Source organism: Salvelinus sp. IW2-2015, linkage group LG5 (genome assembly GCF_002910315.2).
Source record: "Salvelinus sp. IW2-2015 linkage group LG5, ASM291031v2, whole genome shotgun sequence".
Lineage (NCBI taxonomy): Eukaryota > Metazoa > Chordata > Actinopteri > Salmoniformes > Salmonidae > Salvelinus > Salvelinus sp. IW2-2015.
Genome location: NC_036844.1, coordinates 4425684 through 4443595, shown reverse-complemented (window position 1 = coordinate 4443595; position 17912 = coordinate 4425684). Strand labels below are relative to the sequence as shown.

Here is a 17912-nt window from a genome sequence, read left to right as displayed (position 1 = left end):
AGATACAGTGTTTTGCATACAGCTTGAAATTTGTGGAGATAGTAAGACATCACGAGGTTCGGCAAAATCTGTTGCCCTCTAAAAGTTCGCTCAGCGTATCCAAGATCATCACATAAAAAACTGCATAATCAAGGTTCTGATTCATCCATGTGAAATTAAAAAACTGTCGAATCTCTGTATTGCTGAACTTATTTCGGTACACAACACGAACACTTCTATCAATACCATCGCCACTCTGATTTATTACACAATTTTCCAATTCCTCAAAAACATTGTGGGGCTGCTCTGACTCCTCGGACATGGGAGTTAAAGGAGGTGTGTGTGTGTGGGATGGTGGTGAAGATGTTGTGCTCTCATTTGGTTAATTAAGGTTATGAGTTCTGATGGGATCTGCGATAACAGGTTTTCATCTGTCGGAATGATTGATGGATCTGTTGGCCCTGACGCACACACAACCCCACACACGTAACCCCCATCCTCGGGGTAAAATGTGTGTTTTGAGAGGCTTATATGTAGATGACACCTAATTTTGAATTGTTTCAAGCACAATTGAAGAGACATACGCACACACACACCCGAAAAAAACTTTGTTTTGAAACACACACGTCTTTCTCTGAGACACACTGGGGGAGAGAAAAGACAGATTCCTTTCGTTAAAGGCGAGATACAATTTTAAAAACCTTTATTTCATTCTAAATATGTAGTACAGACCTTTTAAAACATGTTATAATTAGTTAAGCAATTTTACTATTCCTTTCTTACAGATAAAGGGGGCGGCTATAAGATTAACCCAGACACCCATACGTTTCTAATTCCCCATTTTCAAGCTGTGACCTGATCAGACCTTGTCTCTTCCTCGCAAGATATCTCGCACCATCCACGTTCCGTAAATGTTCTTTCCCTGGATAGATCAACCTTCTTGCAATTAGGCCCCGGTTGTGTCTTAAGGATAGAAGCGGCGTAATTGTTCACGATGTTGGAAAAGATTGTCCAACTGTTTCATCATGGCCAGGAATATATGATAATCGCCCCACCTGAAGCTAAAGACAGGCCCATAATAGTTCACATCCATGCAGGCTTTTGAAAATATATACGAACGAACTGATTTTGTTGCATTTGAACTATTGAATTGGGCACATGCTAAAATTTGGAGTCTGGACTATACGCCATTGAAGAGATTCTTATGGCTTTCAAATCAGCTCGCCCGCACACTTCCAACGCATACCCGGGCAGCGTTGCCCCACTCAGGGCGTGTTCGATCTGGCATAGCCCGAGCAGTATCTTAAGCCATTCTCTCATACGCAGCGCAGGAGAAAAACTCCCGGGTTTTGTTTGATAAAGGGAGCTGTGGCCGCTGTCTGTGAAAATCTTCAAAGTTGAATCCTCCGGTTGGAAAATGTAATCCATATGTCCATCATTCATATCCAAAACTCCATTAAAACATTCAGGGGCCTCACACAGAATGTCCTCGATGTTCTTGACACGAGGCACAAAGTACACCTACAATTGGCCTAGGAGACATGTTTAATTTGTTGTTTAGTGTTCTGGGTTTATTTTAATTTCTTGTTTGGTGTTCTGGGGTTTATTTATAATGCGTCTGCCCCCCAATAACCCCAGACATTCCTGTTTCATAGACAACAGCCATAGGGTCACTACAACAGGGTGGGGGCCATACTCTTTGAAATGTTCAAACACATCCCCCAGTTCAACGAGGTCCCTACACATCAATCATCGTGACAGCTTCAAAGGAACAGATGCACTATCTGGTTAAATAAACACCCTCCCCCTACCGTGAGAACGGAAGGCAGGATGCCCATATATGGGCTAACACACCTGACCCATCAAGTAGGGTCATAAATCACACGTGTGCCGTCTACTGTATTCTCTCTCACAGGTGACAGTGCACAGATCTGGGGAAGAGTACCAACAAAATAATTCTGTAGCATTGAAGGTCCCCAAGAACACAGTGGCCTCCATCATTCTAAAATGGAAGAAGTTTGGAACCACTAAGACTCTTCCTATAGCTGGCCACCCGGCCATACTGAGCAATCGGGCGAGAAGGGCCTTGGTCAGGGAGGTGACCAAGAACCCGATGGTCACTGACAGAGCTCCTTTGTGGAGATGGGACGATCAAAGACAATCATCTCTACAGCACTCCACCAATCAGGCCTCTATGGTAGAGTGGCCAGACAGAAGCCACTCCTCAGTAAAAGGCACATGACAGCCCGCTTGGAGTTTGCCAAAAGGCACCCAAAGGACTCCGACCATGGGAAGCAAGATTCTCTGGTCTGATGAAACCAAGATTGAACTCTTTGTCCTGAATGCCAAGCGTCACATCTGGAGGAAACCTGGCACCATCCCTACAGTGAAGCATGGTGGTGGCAGCATCATGCTGTGGGGATGTTTTTCAGTGGCAGGGATTGGGAGACTAGTCAGGATCAAGGGAAAGATGAATGGAGCAAAGTACAGAGAGATCCTTGATGAAAACCTGCTCCAGAGCGCTCAGGACCTCAGACTGTGGCGAAGGTTCACCTTCCAAGAGGACAACCCAAAGCACACATCCAAGACAAGGGAGGAGTGGCTTCAGGACAAGTCTCTGAATGTCCTTTAGTGGTCCAGCCAGAGCCCGGATTTGAACCCGATCGATCATCTCTGGAGAGACCTGAAAATAGCTGTGCAGCGACCCCCTCCCATCCAACCTGACAGAGCTTGAGGATCTGCAGAGAAGAATGGGAGAAACTCCCCAAATACATTTACATTACATTTAAGTCATTTAGCAGACGCTCTTATCCAGAGCGACTTACAAATTGGTGCATTCACCTTATGATATCCAGTGGAACAACCACTTACAATAGTGCATCTAACTCTTTTAAGGGGGGGCGGGGGGTTAGAAGGATTACTTTATCCTATCCTAGGTATTCCTTAAAGAGGTGGGGTTTCAGGTGTCTCCGGAAGGTGATACAGGTGTGCCAAGCTTGTTGTGTCATACCCAAGATGCGAGGGTGTATTTAAAAAACAGTTTTTCCTTTGTCATTATGTGGTACTGTGTGTAGACTGAGGCAGAATAAATAAAATAAAAATACATTTTAGAATACAGCTGTGACGTAACAAAACGTGGAAAAAGTCAAGGGGTCTGAATACTTTCCAAATGCACTGTATGTAGAAGGGTGAGTGACTGTACTGTTTTGGCAGAGTCAGTGTACAAAAGCTTGCCACATAAGAACAGACTCGCACACAAGAGACACCCAAATTAATCCATCCCCTCAAGACAACGCTCGTTTGGTATCAGTCCTGGACGTGGCATTTGTTAATGACCAAGCAGAAAAACGAGGCCAAATCAGGAAGTTCAGCCCCCCTTTAAATATCAATCACGCTATAACGCTGAACTTCAGCGATACAGATTGAATCCAGCCCTTTGGCTGAGATCTGGCAGCGGAAATGTTAGCTGTTGTGTGCTAAACGTTCTGAGGCTTGGACAGAGGAACAATGGCTGTTTAATGAGGGAGATAATGCACTCATTTAGCTCGAGACAGAGAAAGGCTTGCCAAGGGACAGGGCGCTCAATGGCCAGCTTATGCTCCATCTACCTGTAATCGTCTGTATTAGGGAGTAGGACAAAGCACTTTTTAAAATGTATTTGTATTAAGTGTGAGGAGGGTTACAATAGTTGCGGACTGTGTTTGGCAATGTGTTTACACTGCATAACAGTTTTAGGCAGGCTGCACAAGTGGGGCTATTATGCTTGCTAAATGAGCTGGTAAATATACCCAATTTCCTTGAGTGGGAGTGCTGGCCATCTTGGCTGTAAATGGTTGTGGTGGGTCACAATTAGCCTATATGAAAGTTAAGTTGTATGAAATGAATCATTTGCACGTAATTGCTTGGCCTGCGTACTGTATCTAGTAATAGTTTGGGTACGTACTGCTGGTTTGCCTTCATGGTAAATTTAACTAATAAGAAATGAAGCATCTACGTTTCTATTTAGCAATAAGCAATAATCCTCAATGTTTTGGGATTGCAAAACTACAGTATTCAACAAGATGACTATCATGTCTTCGTAGACAGAGCTTGTCATAACTGAGCACTAGATGGTGGTAGAGGTGTGGTTGCGTGCACTGGATATTTCTCAGCCAGGTTTTCAAACTGAACAGGTCTCACCATGGGATTTACAGTTTCTAAATCAAGTGTCAACTCCCTCCAACCAGGAGATCCAGTGCCTTCAGAAAGTATTCTCACCCCTTGACTTCAGCCTGTTACAGCCTGAATTTAAAATAGTTTAAATTGCGATGTTTTTTGTCACTGGCCTACACAAATACACCATAATGTCAAAGTGGAATAATGTTTTTATACATTTTTACAAATTCATAAATGTAAAGCTGAAATGACTTATTGAATCAATAACTATTCAAACCCTTAGTTTTGTTATGGCAAGCCTAAATAAGTTCAGTGACTGAGTGTATTGCTACACCATCCAAAGTGTAATTAATAACTTCTCCATGCTCGAAGGGATATTCAATGCCTGCTCCTTCAGGTGCCCTTCTTTGCGAGCATTGTAAAACCCTGCTCTTTTTAGTTGAATCTGTTTTTGAAATTCACTGCTCGACTGATGTGTGGGGTACAGAGATGAGGTAGTCATAAAAAAAATGAACACTATTATTGCACAGTGAGTCCATGCAACTTGTGACTTACAAAGCATTTTTACAAATTCATAAATGTAAAGCTGGAATGACTTATTGAATCAATAAGCATTCAACCCCTTAGTTTTGTTATGGCAAGCCTAAATAGGTTGCAGGCGTCCTTCCTAACTCAGTTGCCAAAGAGGAAGGAAACCACTCAGGAATTTCACCATGAGGCCAATGGTGAGTTTAATTAATGGCTGTGATGAGGTTGGATAAACAACATTGTAGTTACTCCACAATACTAATCTAATTGACAGAGTGAAAGGGAAGCCTGTACAGAATACACATATTCCAAAACATGCATCCTGTTTGCAATAAGGCACTAAAGTAATACTGCAAACAATTAACACTTTGTATTCAGGACAAAAAGTTATGTTTGGGGCATATCCAATACAACACATTACTGAGTAGTACTCTCAATATTTTCAAGCATAGTGGTGGCAGTATCATGGTATGGGTATGCTTGTACTCTTTAAGGACTGGGGAGTTTTTCAGGATAAAAAATAAACTGAACGGAGCAAAATCATAGAGGAAAACTTGTCTGCTTTCCACCAGACACTGGGAGATGAATTCCCCTTTCAGCAGGACAATAACCTAAAACACAAGGCCAAATCTACACTGGAGTTTCTTACCAAGAAGACATTGAATGTTCCTGAATGTCCAAGTTACAGTTTTTACTTAAATCTGTTTGAAAATGGTTGTCTAGCAATGATCAACAGCTTGAAGAAATTTGAAAAAGAATAATAGGCAATTGTTGCACAATCCAGGTGTGGAAAGCTGCTCGAGACTTACCCAGAAATATTCACAGCTGTCATCCCTGCCAAAGGCGCTTCTACAAAGTATTGACTCAGGGGTGTGAATACTTATGTAAATAAAATATATTTCATTTTCAATACATTTGCAAAAATTTTTTAATTCAAGCTGTAACACAAAACGTGGAACAAGTCCAAGAATATTTTCTGAAGGCACTGTATGCTGCTGTGCAAATCAAGCACTTCTGAAGGTGCTACCTTGTTTAAAATGCTAGTTATAGGTGGGTAAAAAAATACCCAAGTGCTTCAATGATGATTGATTTCATTTGATTTATTGCAATAAACATGTACAAAGTATGTTAAAATGTTTGAAAAAAGCATATCTGTGACAGTTAACAGTACAGCATATCAATACAAATACAGAGGATGAAGACGTCTCAACATGGCTAGGCCACAAGTTACAGGCAACATGTTTTGGTCTCTTGGACAGAGCACAGTAGTGTCAGGCTTCGGCTAAATAATGACGTTTTGAGGACGTTATAGTATTCCTCTCCTCACACCTATACATAGATGGAAAAAAGAACACACTTATGGCAAAAATCCCCGCCCGGTTGTATTGACACACATTTTCTTATTTATATATCTAAATATAAATGTAGAGTAACCCGTGTTTTGTTTGTAACATTGTTGCTTTGTATAGTAACTGAGGGTTGAGTGGTTTACTCACCGATACACAGAACAGATCTTGGTAAGTAAGATTGTACCATCTGGTTTCTAAAAAGCTTTACAATCCCCCACCCATTAAAAAAAAAAAAATGTACATGCTTTGCACATATTTCAAAGAAATATAATTTTATACACTAGTATATTTACACTATATGTGTATATATTCGTTCACAATCACATGGCGTAGTCATTCTCTAGATAAAGGACACAGAACGGTGAGATGCAGTCGTGTGGGTGGGAATAGTTCATTGGAGCCTGGAATACAAAGCACACTGCACTTTGATTTCCATGTGGGACTGGAATCTAAAAGGATGTAGCTTACAGCAAAAGCATTGAACTCGGCACTGTAGAAGTAAAAACATAAAATGAACTCTCAGTTTAGTGTTTATCAGATTTACATTCAACTGACCCAAACCTCCTGCCTAAAAAGTAATTCTTTTTTTAAGAAATTGCATAAAGGATAAGAACTAGGGAAGAGAGGGGCAATGATGTGGTTGGCCCTAAATGCTATGACCTATAGACAGCGTGTTGGGTAAGGCGTGGGCAATACTGTACATTATAAACGCAAATAACCCTGTTTTGATCCAGTAGCTTTCGGCAGTTATTATAAAACCCTCATTCACAAGTTAAAGAAACAGTTAACATGCACCCTTTGCTTTGGGAAATTTCACCCCTGCGAGAAAGGCCCCACATGGTACGCACCACAACTTTAACTCTCCCGGAACAATGGCAAAGTGTGCTGACAACAGGTTTATGGGCCAGCCTAAATGGTCCAAAAATGAACTGAGGGACAGTAAAACCCTTCAAATAAACCATGCATGGGATTTTATCCCAAACCCTTATTACAGTAGCTCACCTTCATAGAGGTATGTATCAGTGCCCTCTTGAAACATGCTAATCCATATCTTCTAAACACCCAAAAAGAACAGCCACGGAAAGATACTCAGCAAAGTGCCTACTCATCTTCACAGACCAGACAGAGTGGGAGTCGTTTCTGCATTGAACAGAAACGAACGGAGGAGAATTGAGGCTACTAGTCCAATGTACATCAGGGCAAGCGGACAAACAGTCAGACATGTGGGCATGAAGGACTCAGGTCCACTGTTGAGTGGAATACGTAAAAACAGTCTACACCAGAGTATGTCCAGGTACCATTGTCTGAGGCAGAATGAGCTAATGCCACCACAACTGGAGAAAAGACTGACACGAAACGGCACTTTTCTATCAATGGTTGAACCTAAAGCAAGCACAGATTCCAGACTGTTCCATGTAACAGACTAAGGTGGGCTTTCTTGAAATGGAAACAATAATAAGAAAATGGTCCATACATATACAGAATTGTTTTTAAAATACTGGATAAAGTAGAGTGACAGTACATTCTTCTTTATGCAATACTCCTCTATAGCTACATCTGCATTGACCCACGAGTATAATCACACAGCCAGTACGGCTTATAAGAGAAAGACAACGACAACAATCATTACTTCTAGCATTAAGGCAAAGTTTTAATTCGCGGTTGTAAGGGCTAGACCAGTTCCTTCGTAGAGTCACTCCAATGTGGGGAACCCGAGGGGCCGTGTCCTAACTTGAGATATAAGATAAGTAACTCACTTTCAAGTCTCCTACGGACATCGATACACGAATTCCGCAAACACGTTTGAGTAGAATTGGAGCATCTGAAGTTAGGATTCAGCCGATAGATTCCAATATGGTGACAGACTTCAACGTGGGGACTTACTCGAGTCCAAAGGAGACTTGGACTAAGAACTTGTTTTTGGTTGAAACACTTGTTTGTGTTAGCAGCTGTTGTGAGACAACTGGCTCTTCAGCAGGGCAAAGCTAATCAGAAGCTATGCCGTATTCTAGCCAACTGCAGTCATTCCTGACACAGTGTGGAAACAAGAACCCTGGAACTTCAAATTCTAGACCCGCGGATGCTTTTTGTTACGAGACAATTCTTCGACATCATCCAATCAACTTTCAGAATTGAAGCAGATTGACTCTAGTATTAAGTAGAGGGTACTGCACTAGAAACTATTTCATTTACACAGCTTAAAAGGAAGACAAACAAACAGATAGAAAACAAAATCAGAGCCCATTAAAAAAAAACAGGAAATAATTTAGGGATGGAGGAAGGAGGAGGAAAATAAACACCAGAGAAAAGCTTTTTATGCCATCAAGTGGAGACTCTCTGCAAACCTCCTACAATCAATCCACTACCATAAAAATAGCTCTTATACATTTTTCATACCGTTCAATCTGGGTAGAGCGATTCAATCGTTTAATTATTGATTTCAACTGGAAGGCACATACATAAGGCAATAAAAAGTGTTGCAAAGCATTCGACATGCCTCTCTCCCAACACAAGAAAATGAAAAATAAGAGAGGCATTATTGCTGCATTGAAGAAAAAAAAAGATCTATAACTTAACATGACATCAAGAAGAATCAGAATAATAATAACAATATTAATAGTAATAACAAAATAGTGCGAAGCATGAACAGGCGCTTTCAAGCCAGGGAGGAAATCAACTTTGTAAATTAAATTGTGCACTTCTTTTCTCGCGTTAGGTTGAATGTGTTAGCCAGGGGTGCCGGAAATAACCCCCACGTGTTCTCCAGTTTCAAAAGAGTAGTGGGGACTTCACTGACCGACTGCCCTTTCACATACACTATATTCAAAAGTATGTGGACACCCCCTTAAAATTAGCAGATTCTGCTATTTCAGCCGCACACTGCCATGCAATCTCCATAGACAAACATTGGCAGTAGAATGGCTTTACTGAAGAGCTCAGTGACTTTCAACATGGGACCGTCATAGGATGCCATCTTTCCAACAAGTCAGTTTGTAAAATGTCTGCCCTGCTAGATCTGCCCCGGACAACTGTAAGTGCTGTTATTGTGAAGTGGAAACGTCTAGGAGCAACAACGGCTCAGCCGTGAAGTGCGTAAAAATCGTATGTCCTCAGTTGCAACACTCAGTACCGAGTTCCAAACTGCCTCTGGAAGCAACTACAGCACAATAACTGTTCGTCGGGAGCTTTATGAAATTGGTTTCCATGGCCGAGCAGACTCTAGAGCAGTGGGAACGTATTTTCTGGAGTGATGAATCACCATCTGGCAGTCTCACGGACAAATCTGGGTTTGGCTGATGCCAGGAGAACGCTACCTGCCAACTGTAAGTTTGGTGGAGGAGGAATAATGGTCTGGGGGTGTTTCCTGGTTCGGGCTAGGCCCCTTAGTTCCAGTGAAGGGACCTCTTATTGCTATAGCATACAATGACATTCTGTGCTTCCAATTTTGTGGCAACAGTTTGGGGGAAGGCCCTTTCCTGTTTCAGCATGACAATGCCCCCGTGTACAAAGCGAGGTCCATACAGAAATGGTTTGTCGAGATCGGAGTGGAAGAACTTGACTGGCTTGCAAAGAGCTCTGACCTCAACCTCATCGCACACCTTTGGGATGAATTGGAATGCCGACTGCAAGCCAGGCCTAATCGCCCAACATCAGTGCTCAACCTCACTAATGCTCGTGGCTGAATGGAAGCAAGTCCCCGCAGGACTGTTCCAACATCTAGTGTAAAGTCTTCCCAGAAGAGTGGAGGCTGTTGTAGCAGCAAAGGGGGGACCAACTCTATGTTCATGCCCATGATTTTGGAATGAGATATTCGACGAGCAGGTGTCCACATACTTTTGATCATGTAGTGTAAGAGGCTGGATGTCCACAGCAACACCATATCCTTTATCATTATTAATATTATCATCAATTGCTACTGTTTCTACCTTCATTAAAGAATATGTGTGCGTGTCTTAGTCAGGGCTGGCAGGTCCCAAAGGCAGCATGTGTGTGTTTATGAGTAGAAGGTGAGGACGCTCTGGTGGTTGCCGCGCACCAGGAGGAGGGGAGGCAGATCCTTGGACAGAGTCTCCAGCCAGGACATGTAGAGAGCACTGGACACCGCTCCCTTTCTGGCCAAGGGCATGCTCCTGTAGATCGAGAGAGAGTGTGATGTGATGAGTGACAGAAATAGCCCTATCCATTTGGATCCTTTCAAATCTCACCCTCGTGCCCCGTATATCTACAGCACAAACTCAATACCACACGCATACTTCAATAAAGTGCTGTATGACTGACTAACAGAGCATTGAAACACCCTATTCTACACATCCATTAATGAGACACAAAATGGAGGTCCAGTGACACTGAGGACAATGGGTGTTTCTATTGCTCTCTGGCCCCATTCAGTATCAGTTGTGGAGGTGAGGAGAGCAGTAGTGCTGTGGTGTTGTGAATAGGATAGGACAGCAGGGACCGAAGCAGAGCCAAGCCAGTGGTGGAAAGAGACAACGCAAGGGCAATTAACCCACAGCGCTACTTAATGAGTGTGGGTGGAGTATTGTGTGTGCGCGCCCATGCATAGAGAGGGAAGGATGAGTGAGGAAGCAGAGGGAGAATAAATGAGAAGCAGGACGATGGTAGGAAAATGGAGAGGGGGAGAATAGGAAGAGGTAAATAAAGAAGATGAGTGGATTGAGAAAGAGAGAAGGTAGAGCAACAGAGAGAAAAGATGAAAGAGAAGTGGCAGGGAAATGGAGAGAAAGAGGAGAGAAGACCTAAAGGGGACGAGGAGGGTGACAGAGGAGAGCGAGAGAGTGTGAGGGCAGCTGGCGTCTCAGTTTACAGGGCACCCAGCTGATTCACTTAGCGGCTGTTATTACAATTGACATTTTAGTCACTTAGCAGATGCTCTTATCCAGAGCAACTTACAGGAACAATTTGGGTTAAGTGCCTTGCTCAAGGGCACATTGACAGATTTTTCACCTATTCGGCTCGGGGATTCAAACCAGTGACCTTTCGTTTACCGGCCCAATGCTCTTAACCTGTTAGGCTACCTGCCGGCCCCAGACACAAGGCCTCAATACTTCTGCGTGCACACACACCACACAAAAAAAGACATGCTCTTAAATCTACTTGCATGACAATGAGGTTAGCTGTGCTTGAGTGTTCCTTCAGCAGTTCGTTCAGTCTGATCTGACGATTAGTCTGAGAAGAACCAAAACAAAAACACAGGTTAAAATGGATACACATTCGTCGAGATTACCATCTGAAGCAGCAGCCACACTTTGCTGTAGGATAGGCAGATATGGGAGCACTTTCATCCCCATATATCTCAAAGACATTTGGCACAATACTCAACTCTGGAGGACCCCATTTCAAAACGTTTTATAGGCTGGTTCTATTTGGCTCCCAGCATCCTACAGCTAGCCCCTTACCACTTCCATGTTCACAGATCTGAAATAACTGGATAGGAGTAAGTAATATGTTGATGGCTAGAGTGGTTAGATTTACCTTGGCCCTGTAGAGCTCCAGCTCGTTGTCGGTTATCCTCCAGGGCTCGCTGGCCTTCTGTGCCTCCGCCGTATCCTGCTCCATGTCGTCCTCCTTCAGCCGGTACGGCTCGATCATCTCTTCAAAAGCAGTAACACTGCACAACCATAGGGGTTTAAAGGTTAGTAAATGATTAGTTAGAAACTTTAGTACACACGCACAGTATACCAAACATTAGGAACACCTTCCTAATATTGAGTCACACCCCCCCAAGAGCCAACACTGTCATGATTATTGAAGGTGTCAAAGTTCAACCCAATGCTATGTGAGGGCATAGGTCATCACGCAACAGCCGTCATCAGAGCGGTCTACATTCGGTCTGTTGTTTTCATGAAATCATTTTTAATCATGTCAACAACAACATATTTAACCATTGGAAGTTCAGATAGCTGGGAACGCAAGTTTGCGTCCCGGATTCCTGCTAAAAAAACACAATAGTTAGCCATCATGCTAAGAGAGCAAGATAACGCTTGCAGTGTTAGAGTCAAAACAGGAGTGGTATTCGTGTCTACATCTGGGTTCAAATGCGCTAGGTCTGAGATCATCTCAACGCAAGAGCAGGATAAGATGGAACTAAAATAAAAATGTATTCTTTGTCTGTTCCAAATGTATCATCGTCAAACAGCTTAGGGAAGAGATTCTCCGGCTGCTACCTCAACTGCGGAAAAACAAGATGTGCTTTCTAAGTACTTGGATGCAGCCCAGGCACACAGAATGTCAGTTCTGAATGCCTCCTACAGCCAAGGGGGGTCGATGAGTCTGGCAGTACTGACCTGCTCCAAACCACTGGATAGATGGTAAGCTTAACTCGGCAGCCAGTGGGAGACACCGGCAATGTGAAGGAGGTCGGGTGGGAGACAGTCTGGTTGTCCTCCATATTTCCTAGTAGATCAGATTCAGTTATTAAACAGCTTTTCCCTGCTGGAGGCGGACATACCGGCCCTGGGAGTCAGTTCTGATCCTGGGAGTACACCAACAGAATGCAGCCGTCCACGGGCACCCTCCACAGCTCAGCCAATCCCTGACCAAAGGAAGAAAAGGTCTTGGGCCCTCCATCTCCCCGAGGATTCCGACGCCATCCACTGCTACATGTGCGGTGAGTCAGGCTGGCATGAGTCGAAGCACACCTCCTCCCCGAGGCAGGCCCGTTCTGTTCTTCTTCCTTCTCCATCGGATTCCATCACAACCACCATAGTCTGCGTGAACTTGCCTTAGGCATGCTGCAAGGAGGCATGAGGACTGCAGATGTGGCCATGGCAATAAATTGCAATGTCCGTGCTGTGACATGCCTAAGACAGCGCTACAGGGAGACAGCACGGACAGCTGATCGTCCTCGCAGTGGCAGATCACGTGTAACACCTGCACAGGATCGGTATATTCGAACATCACACCTACAGGACAGGTACAGGATGGCAACAACAACTGCCTGAGTTACACCAGGAACGCACAATCCCTCCATCAGTGCTCAGACTGTCCGCAATAGGCTGAGAGAGGCTGGACTGAGGGCTTGTAGGCCTGTTGTAAGGCAGGTCCTCACCAGACATCACCGGCAACAACATCGCCTATGGGCACAAACCCACCGTCGCTGGACCAGACAGGATTGGCAAAAAGTGCTCTTCACTGACGAGTCGCGGTTTTGTCTCACCAGGGGTGATGGTTGGATTCACGTTTATCGTCGAAGGAATGAGTGTTACACTGAGGCCTGTACTCTGGAGCGGGATCAATTTGGAGGTGGAGGGTCCGTCATGGTCTGGGGCGGTGTGTCACAGCATCACCGGACTGAGCTTGTTGTCATTGCAGGCAATCTCAACACTGTGCGTTACAGGGAAGACATCCTCCTCCCTCATGTGGTACCCTTCCTGCAGGCTCATCCTGACATGACCCTCCAGCATGACAATGCTACCAGCCATACTGCTCGTTCTGTGCGTGATTTCCTGCAAGACAGGAATGTCAGTGTTCGGCCATGGCCAGCGAAGAGCCCATATCTCAATCCCATTGAGCACGTCTGGGACCTGTTGGACCGGAGGGTGAGGGCTAGGGCCATTCCCCCCAGAAATGTCCGGGAACTTGCAGGTGCCTTGGTGGAAGAGTGGAGTAACATCTCACAGCAAGAACTGGCACATCTGGTGCAGTCCATGAGGAGGAGATGCACCGCATTACTTAATGCAGCTGGTGGCCACATCAGATACTGACTGTTACTTTTGATTTTGACCCCCTCCCCTTTGTTAAGGGACACATTATTCAATGTCTGTGGAACTTGTTCAGTTTATGTCACAGTTGTTGAATCTTATGTTCATACAAATATTTACACATGTTAAGTTTGCTGAAAATAAACACAGTTGACAGTGAGAGGATGTTTCCTTTTTTGCTGAGTTTAGTATGTAGCCTGAGAAACAAGGTTCATGAAATGTATTATCAGAAAACATTCAGGCCATCTCTGAAACACACTTAGATAATTCATTTGATGCAATAGTAGCTATACATGGTTATAGAATATACAGTGCATTCGGAAAATATTCAGACCACTTCACTTTTTCCACATTGTTACATTACTTATTGTAAAATGGATTTAAAAAAATTCCCCCTCAATCAAACACACAATACCCCATAATGATGAAGCGACGCTCCCCATCCAACCTGACAGAGTTTGAGAGGATCTGCAGAGAAGAATGGGAGAAACTCCAAATACAGGTGTGCCAAGCTTGTAGCGTCATGCCCTAGTAGACTCGAGGCTGTAACTGCTGCCAAAGGTGCTTCAACAAAGTACTGAGTAAAGGGTCTGAATACTTATGTAAATGTGATATTTAAACGTTTTATTTTCAACACATTGGCAAAAAATGTAAATATATATTTTTTTCATTGTTATTATGGGGTATCGTATGTAGATTGATAAAACAAAGTTAAATCCCTTTTAGAGTAAGGCTGTAACGTAACATTTGGAAAAAGTGAAGGGTCTGAATAGTTTCGTAATTCACTGTATTGGAAAGATAGAAATGTAAATGGAGGAGGTATTTCCATGTACAGTGGCTTGCGAAAGTATTCACCCCCCCTTGGCATTTTTTCCTATTTTGTTGCCTTACAACCTGGAATTATAATGGATTTTTGGGGGGGGTTTGTATCATTTGATTTACACAACATCCCTACCACTTTGAAAATGCAAAATATATTTTTTATTGTGAAACAAACAAGAAAAGAAAAATGAACTTGTGCGTGTGTAACGGATGTGAAATGGCTAGCTAGTTAGCGGTGGCGCGTGCTAATAGCGTTTCAATCGGTTACGTCACTCGCTTTGAGACCTTGAATTGAAGTAGTGGTTCACCTTGCTCTGTAAGGGCCGCGGCTTTTGTGGAGCGATGGGTAACGACGCTTCGTGGGTGACTGTTGTTGATGTGTGCATAGGGTCCCTGGTTCGCGCCCGGGTTGGGGCGAGGGGACGGATTAAAGTAATACACGTGCATAACTATTCACCCCCCTAAGTCAATACTTTGTAGAGCCACCTACAGCTGCAAGTCTCTTGGGGTATGTCTCTTAGCACATATAGCCACTTTCATTTTTGCCAATTCTTCAAGGTAAAACTGCACCAGCTCCTTGAAGTTGGATGGGTTCCGCTGGTGTACAGCAATCTTTAAAGTCATACCACAGATTCTCAATTGGATTGAGGTCTGGGCTTTGACTAGGCCATTCCAAGACATTTAAATGTTTCCCATTAAACTACTCGAGTGTTGCTTAAGCAGTATGCTTAGGGTCATTGTCCTGCTGGAAGGTGAACCGTCGTCCCAGTCTCAAATCTCTGGAAGACAAACCGGTTTCCCTCAAGACTTTCCCTGTATTCAATTCTGAAAGCAATGGCTTTTTTTCTGGTCACTCTTCCGTAAAGCCCAGCTCTGTGGAGTGTACGGCTTGTGGTCTGTCCTATGGACAGATACTCCAATCTCCGCTGTGGAGCTTTGCAGCTCCTTCAGGGTTATCTTTGGTCTCTTTGTTGCCTCTCTGATTAATGCCCTCCATGCCTGGTCCGTGAGTTTTGGTGGGCGGCTCTCATGGCAGGTTTGTTGTGGAGCCATATTCTTTCCATTTTTTAATAATGGTTTTAATGGTGCTCCGTCGGATGTTCAAAGTTTTGGATATTATTTATTAACACTGATCTGTACTTCTCCACAACTTTGTCCCTGACCTGTTTGGAGAGCTCCTTGGTCTTCATGGTGCCGCTTGCTTAGTGGTGTTGCAGACTCTGGGGCCTTTCAGAACAGGTGTATATATACTGAAAACGTGACAGATCATGTGACACTTATATTGCACACAGGTGGACTTTATTTAACAAATTATCTGACTTCTGGATGTAATTGGTTGCACCAGATCTTATTTAGGGGTGAATTCATATGCACGCACCACTTTTCCATTCTTTTTTTTGTTGAATTCTTTGAATCAAGTATTTTTTTCCCATTTCACTTCACCAATTTGGAATATTTTGTGTATGTCCATTACATGAAATCCAAATAAAAATCTATCTAAATTACAGGTTGTAATGCAACAAATAGGAAAAATGCAAAGGAATGAATACTTTTGCAAGGCACTGTATGTCCAGAGTCATATTCCTTTTAGGCTGAGAGATAATCTCATGTCAGATGATGTGGAAATAATATGGCTACAGGTTCATCTGCCTCACAGTTTAGATCTAATATTGAATAATGTGGCTATTGAGACATTTGAGGAGAGTAAACTGCTGGGTGTAACTCTCGATAGCAAGCTGTCATGGTTAAAACATATAGACTCAATGGTTGCTAAAATGGGAAGAGGTCTGTCCATGATAGGGCGTTGTTCTGCTGTCTTGCCATCTCAGTCGACCAGACAGGTCCTACATGCCCGAGTTGTCACAGTTGGACTACTGCCCAGCTGTGTGGTCATGTGCGGCAAAAAAGGACCTAGGTAAATTGCAGTTGGTCCAGAACAAAGCAGCACATATCACACTTAGATGTACACGGAGGGAAAGTGTCAGTCTCGCCTGGCTCAAAGTTGAGGAAAGATTGACTGCATAACTATTGTTCTTTGTGCAAGGTACTGATGTTTTGAAGGTACCGAACTGTCTGTTCAAGCAGTTGGCACACAGTTAAGACACTCATCGGTACAAGACATGCAAGCCAGTAGCCTCTTCAGTTCGCAGGTCCAAAAAATAACACCTTACTGCACAAAGGGAGAGCCATTAAGAGAGAGCCATTTGATATATGTTGCATTGTAATTTGCACTGTGCTATGTATTAGACTTAGACATTGTGTGTGTGTACTAATATGTCGGCTGTGTGTGATGTTTAAAATGTATGTATTTCCGTCCTTGACTAACAATGTTCTGTACCATGTCATGTTTCATGTGGACCACGGGAAGAGCAGCTGACGCTTTTGCAGCGGCGAATGGATATCCTAATAAATACACTTGGTGTTTTGTTAATGGTGGTGGAAAACGCAGTCGCAGGCACTGCTCCAGAATCTCCCATAAGTGTTCAATTCCCTAACCCGGCCAATTGTGCACCGCCCTACGGGACTCCCGGTCACGGCCGGTTGTGATACAGCCTGGGATAAAAACCCGGGTCTGTAGTGATGCCTCAAGCACTGTGATGCCTTAGACTGCTGCGCCACTCGGGAGGCCTTGGCTTTTTGCCTTGACATTTCAATTTAGAACCCCAACCCGCCCGACAACCTCAGAACTGTCATGTGAGGGAGAATCAATCTTGAGAGAAAAACCACATACTTCTCTTTCTTGGGCTTGGTGTTGATGTCTCCCAGTACGTTGATGTCGGAGAAGTCTATCCTGAACTTGCTGAGCAGGGTGGCCATCCTGAGGAGAAAATGTAACAACACATAACACTAAAGCAGTTTTCATGCCACTTTACATCCAAGAGCTTTGGAGAGACCGCACAAGCCACTGAGGGCATCAAGAAGCCATTTGAAAGGATTGCTACTGTTTGAAGTAGCATAGTGAACAGGTGCGAGCTGAAATCAATATTTTCCAGATATTTAGGAGAAAAAAAGCTGTGGTGGCTGTTAAGAGGCTTTCTCTTTATGACACTCATTTCCCTAAGTAAAAAAAAAAAAAAAATGCAATCAAAAGACAGGGATAACTTCTCCTCAAAACATCTTCAGCGACTCCAAACATGTCATGTCCGAGTAAGCACAGCAACTTTTATATACAATGACTTTCATATCAAAGGGATACTTGAATCCTCAATTACATGCCGAGAGTTTGGATGGGATATTATTGCAACAATGAGGTCCAAGTATAGAACAAACGAGGTCCAAAAATATAGTTTGCCAATACTGAAACGCTATTTTAAATTAGCAAGGCTAATATGGCTTGTGACACACACACACACACACA

At 43.5% G+C, this 17912-nt stretch overlaps 1 protein-coding gene across 2 annotated transcripts in view; it reads right to left on the bottom strand.

The window, feature by feature from the left end:
• Positions 1–5741: 5741 nt before the first annotated feature.
• LOC111963819 (solute carrier family 12 member 2-like) overlaps positions 5742–17912 on the bottom strand; it is a 117334-nt gene continuing 105163 nt past the window's right edge. For both annotated transcript variants that reach the window (XM_023987361.2, XM_023987362.2), the window contains 4 exons: positions 17286–17372; positions 11505–11640; positions 11131–11198; positions 5742–10141 (listed from right to left, as the gene is read on the bottom strand). In XM_023987361.2, the coding sequence (XP_023843129.1) occupies positions 10006–10141; positions 11131–11198; positions 11505–11640; positions 17286–17372 (427 nt within the window). In that variant the 3' untranslated portion in view covers positions 5742–10005. The remainder of the gene's footprint in view (positions 10142–11130; positions 11199–11504; positions 11641–17285; positions 17373–17912) is intronic.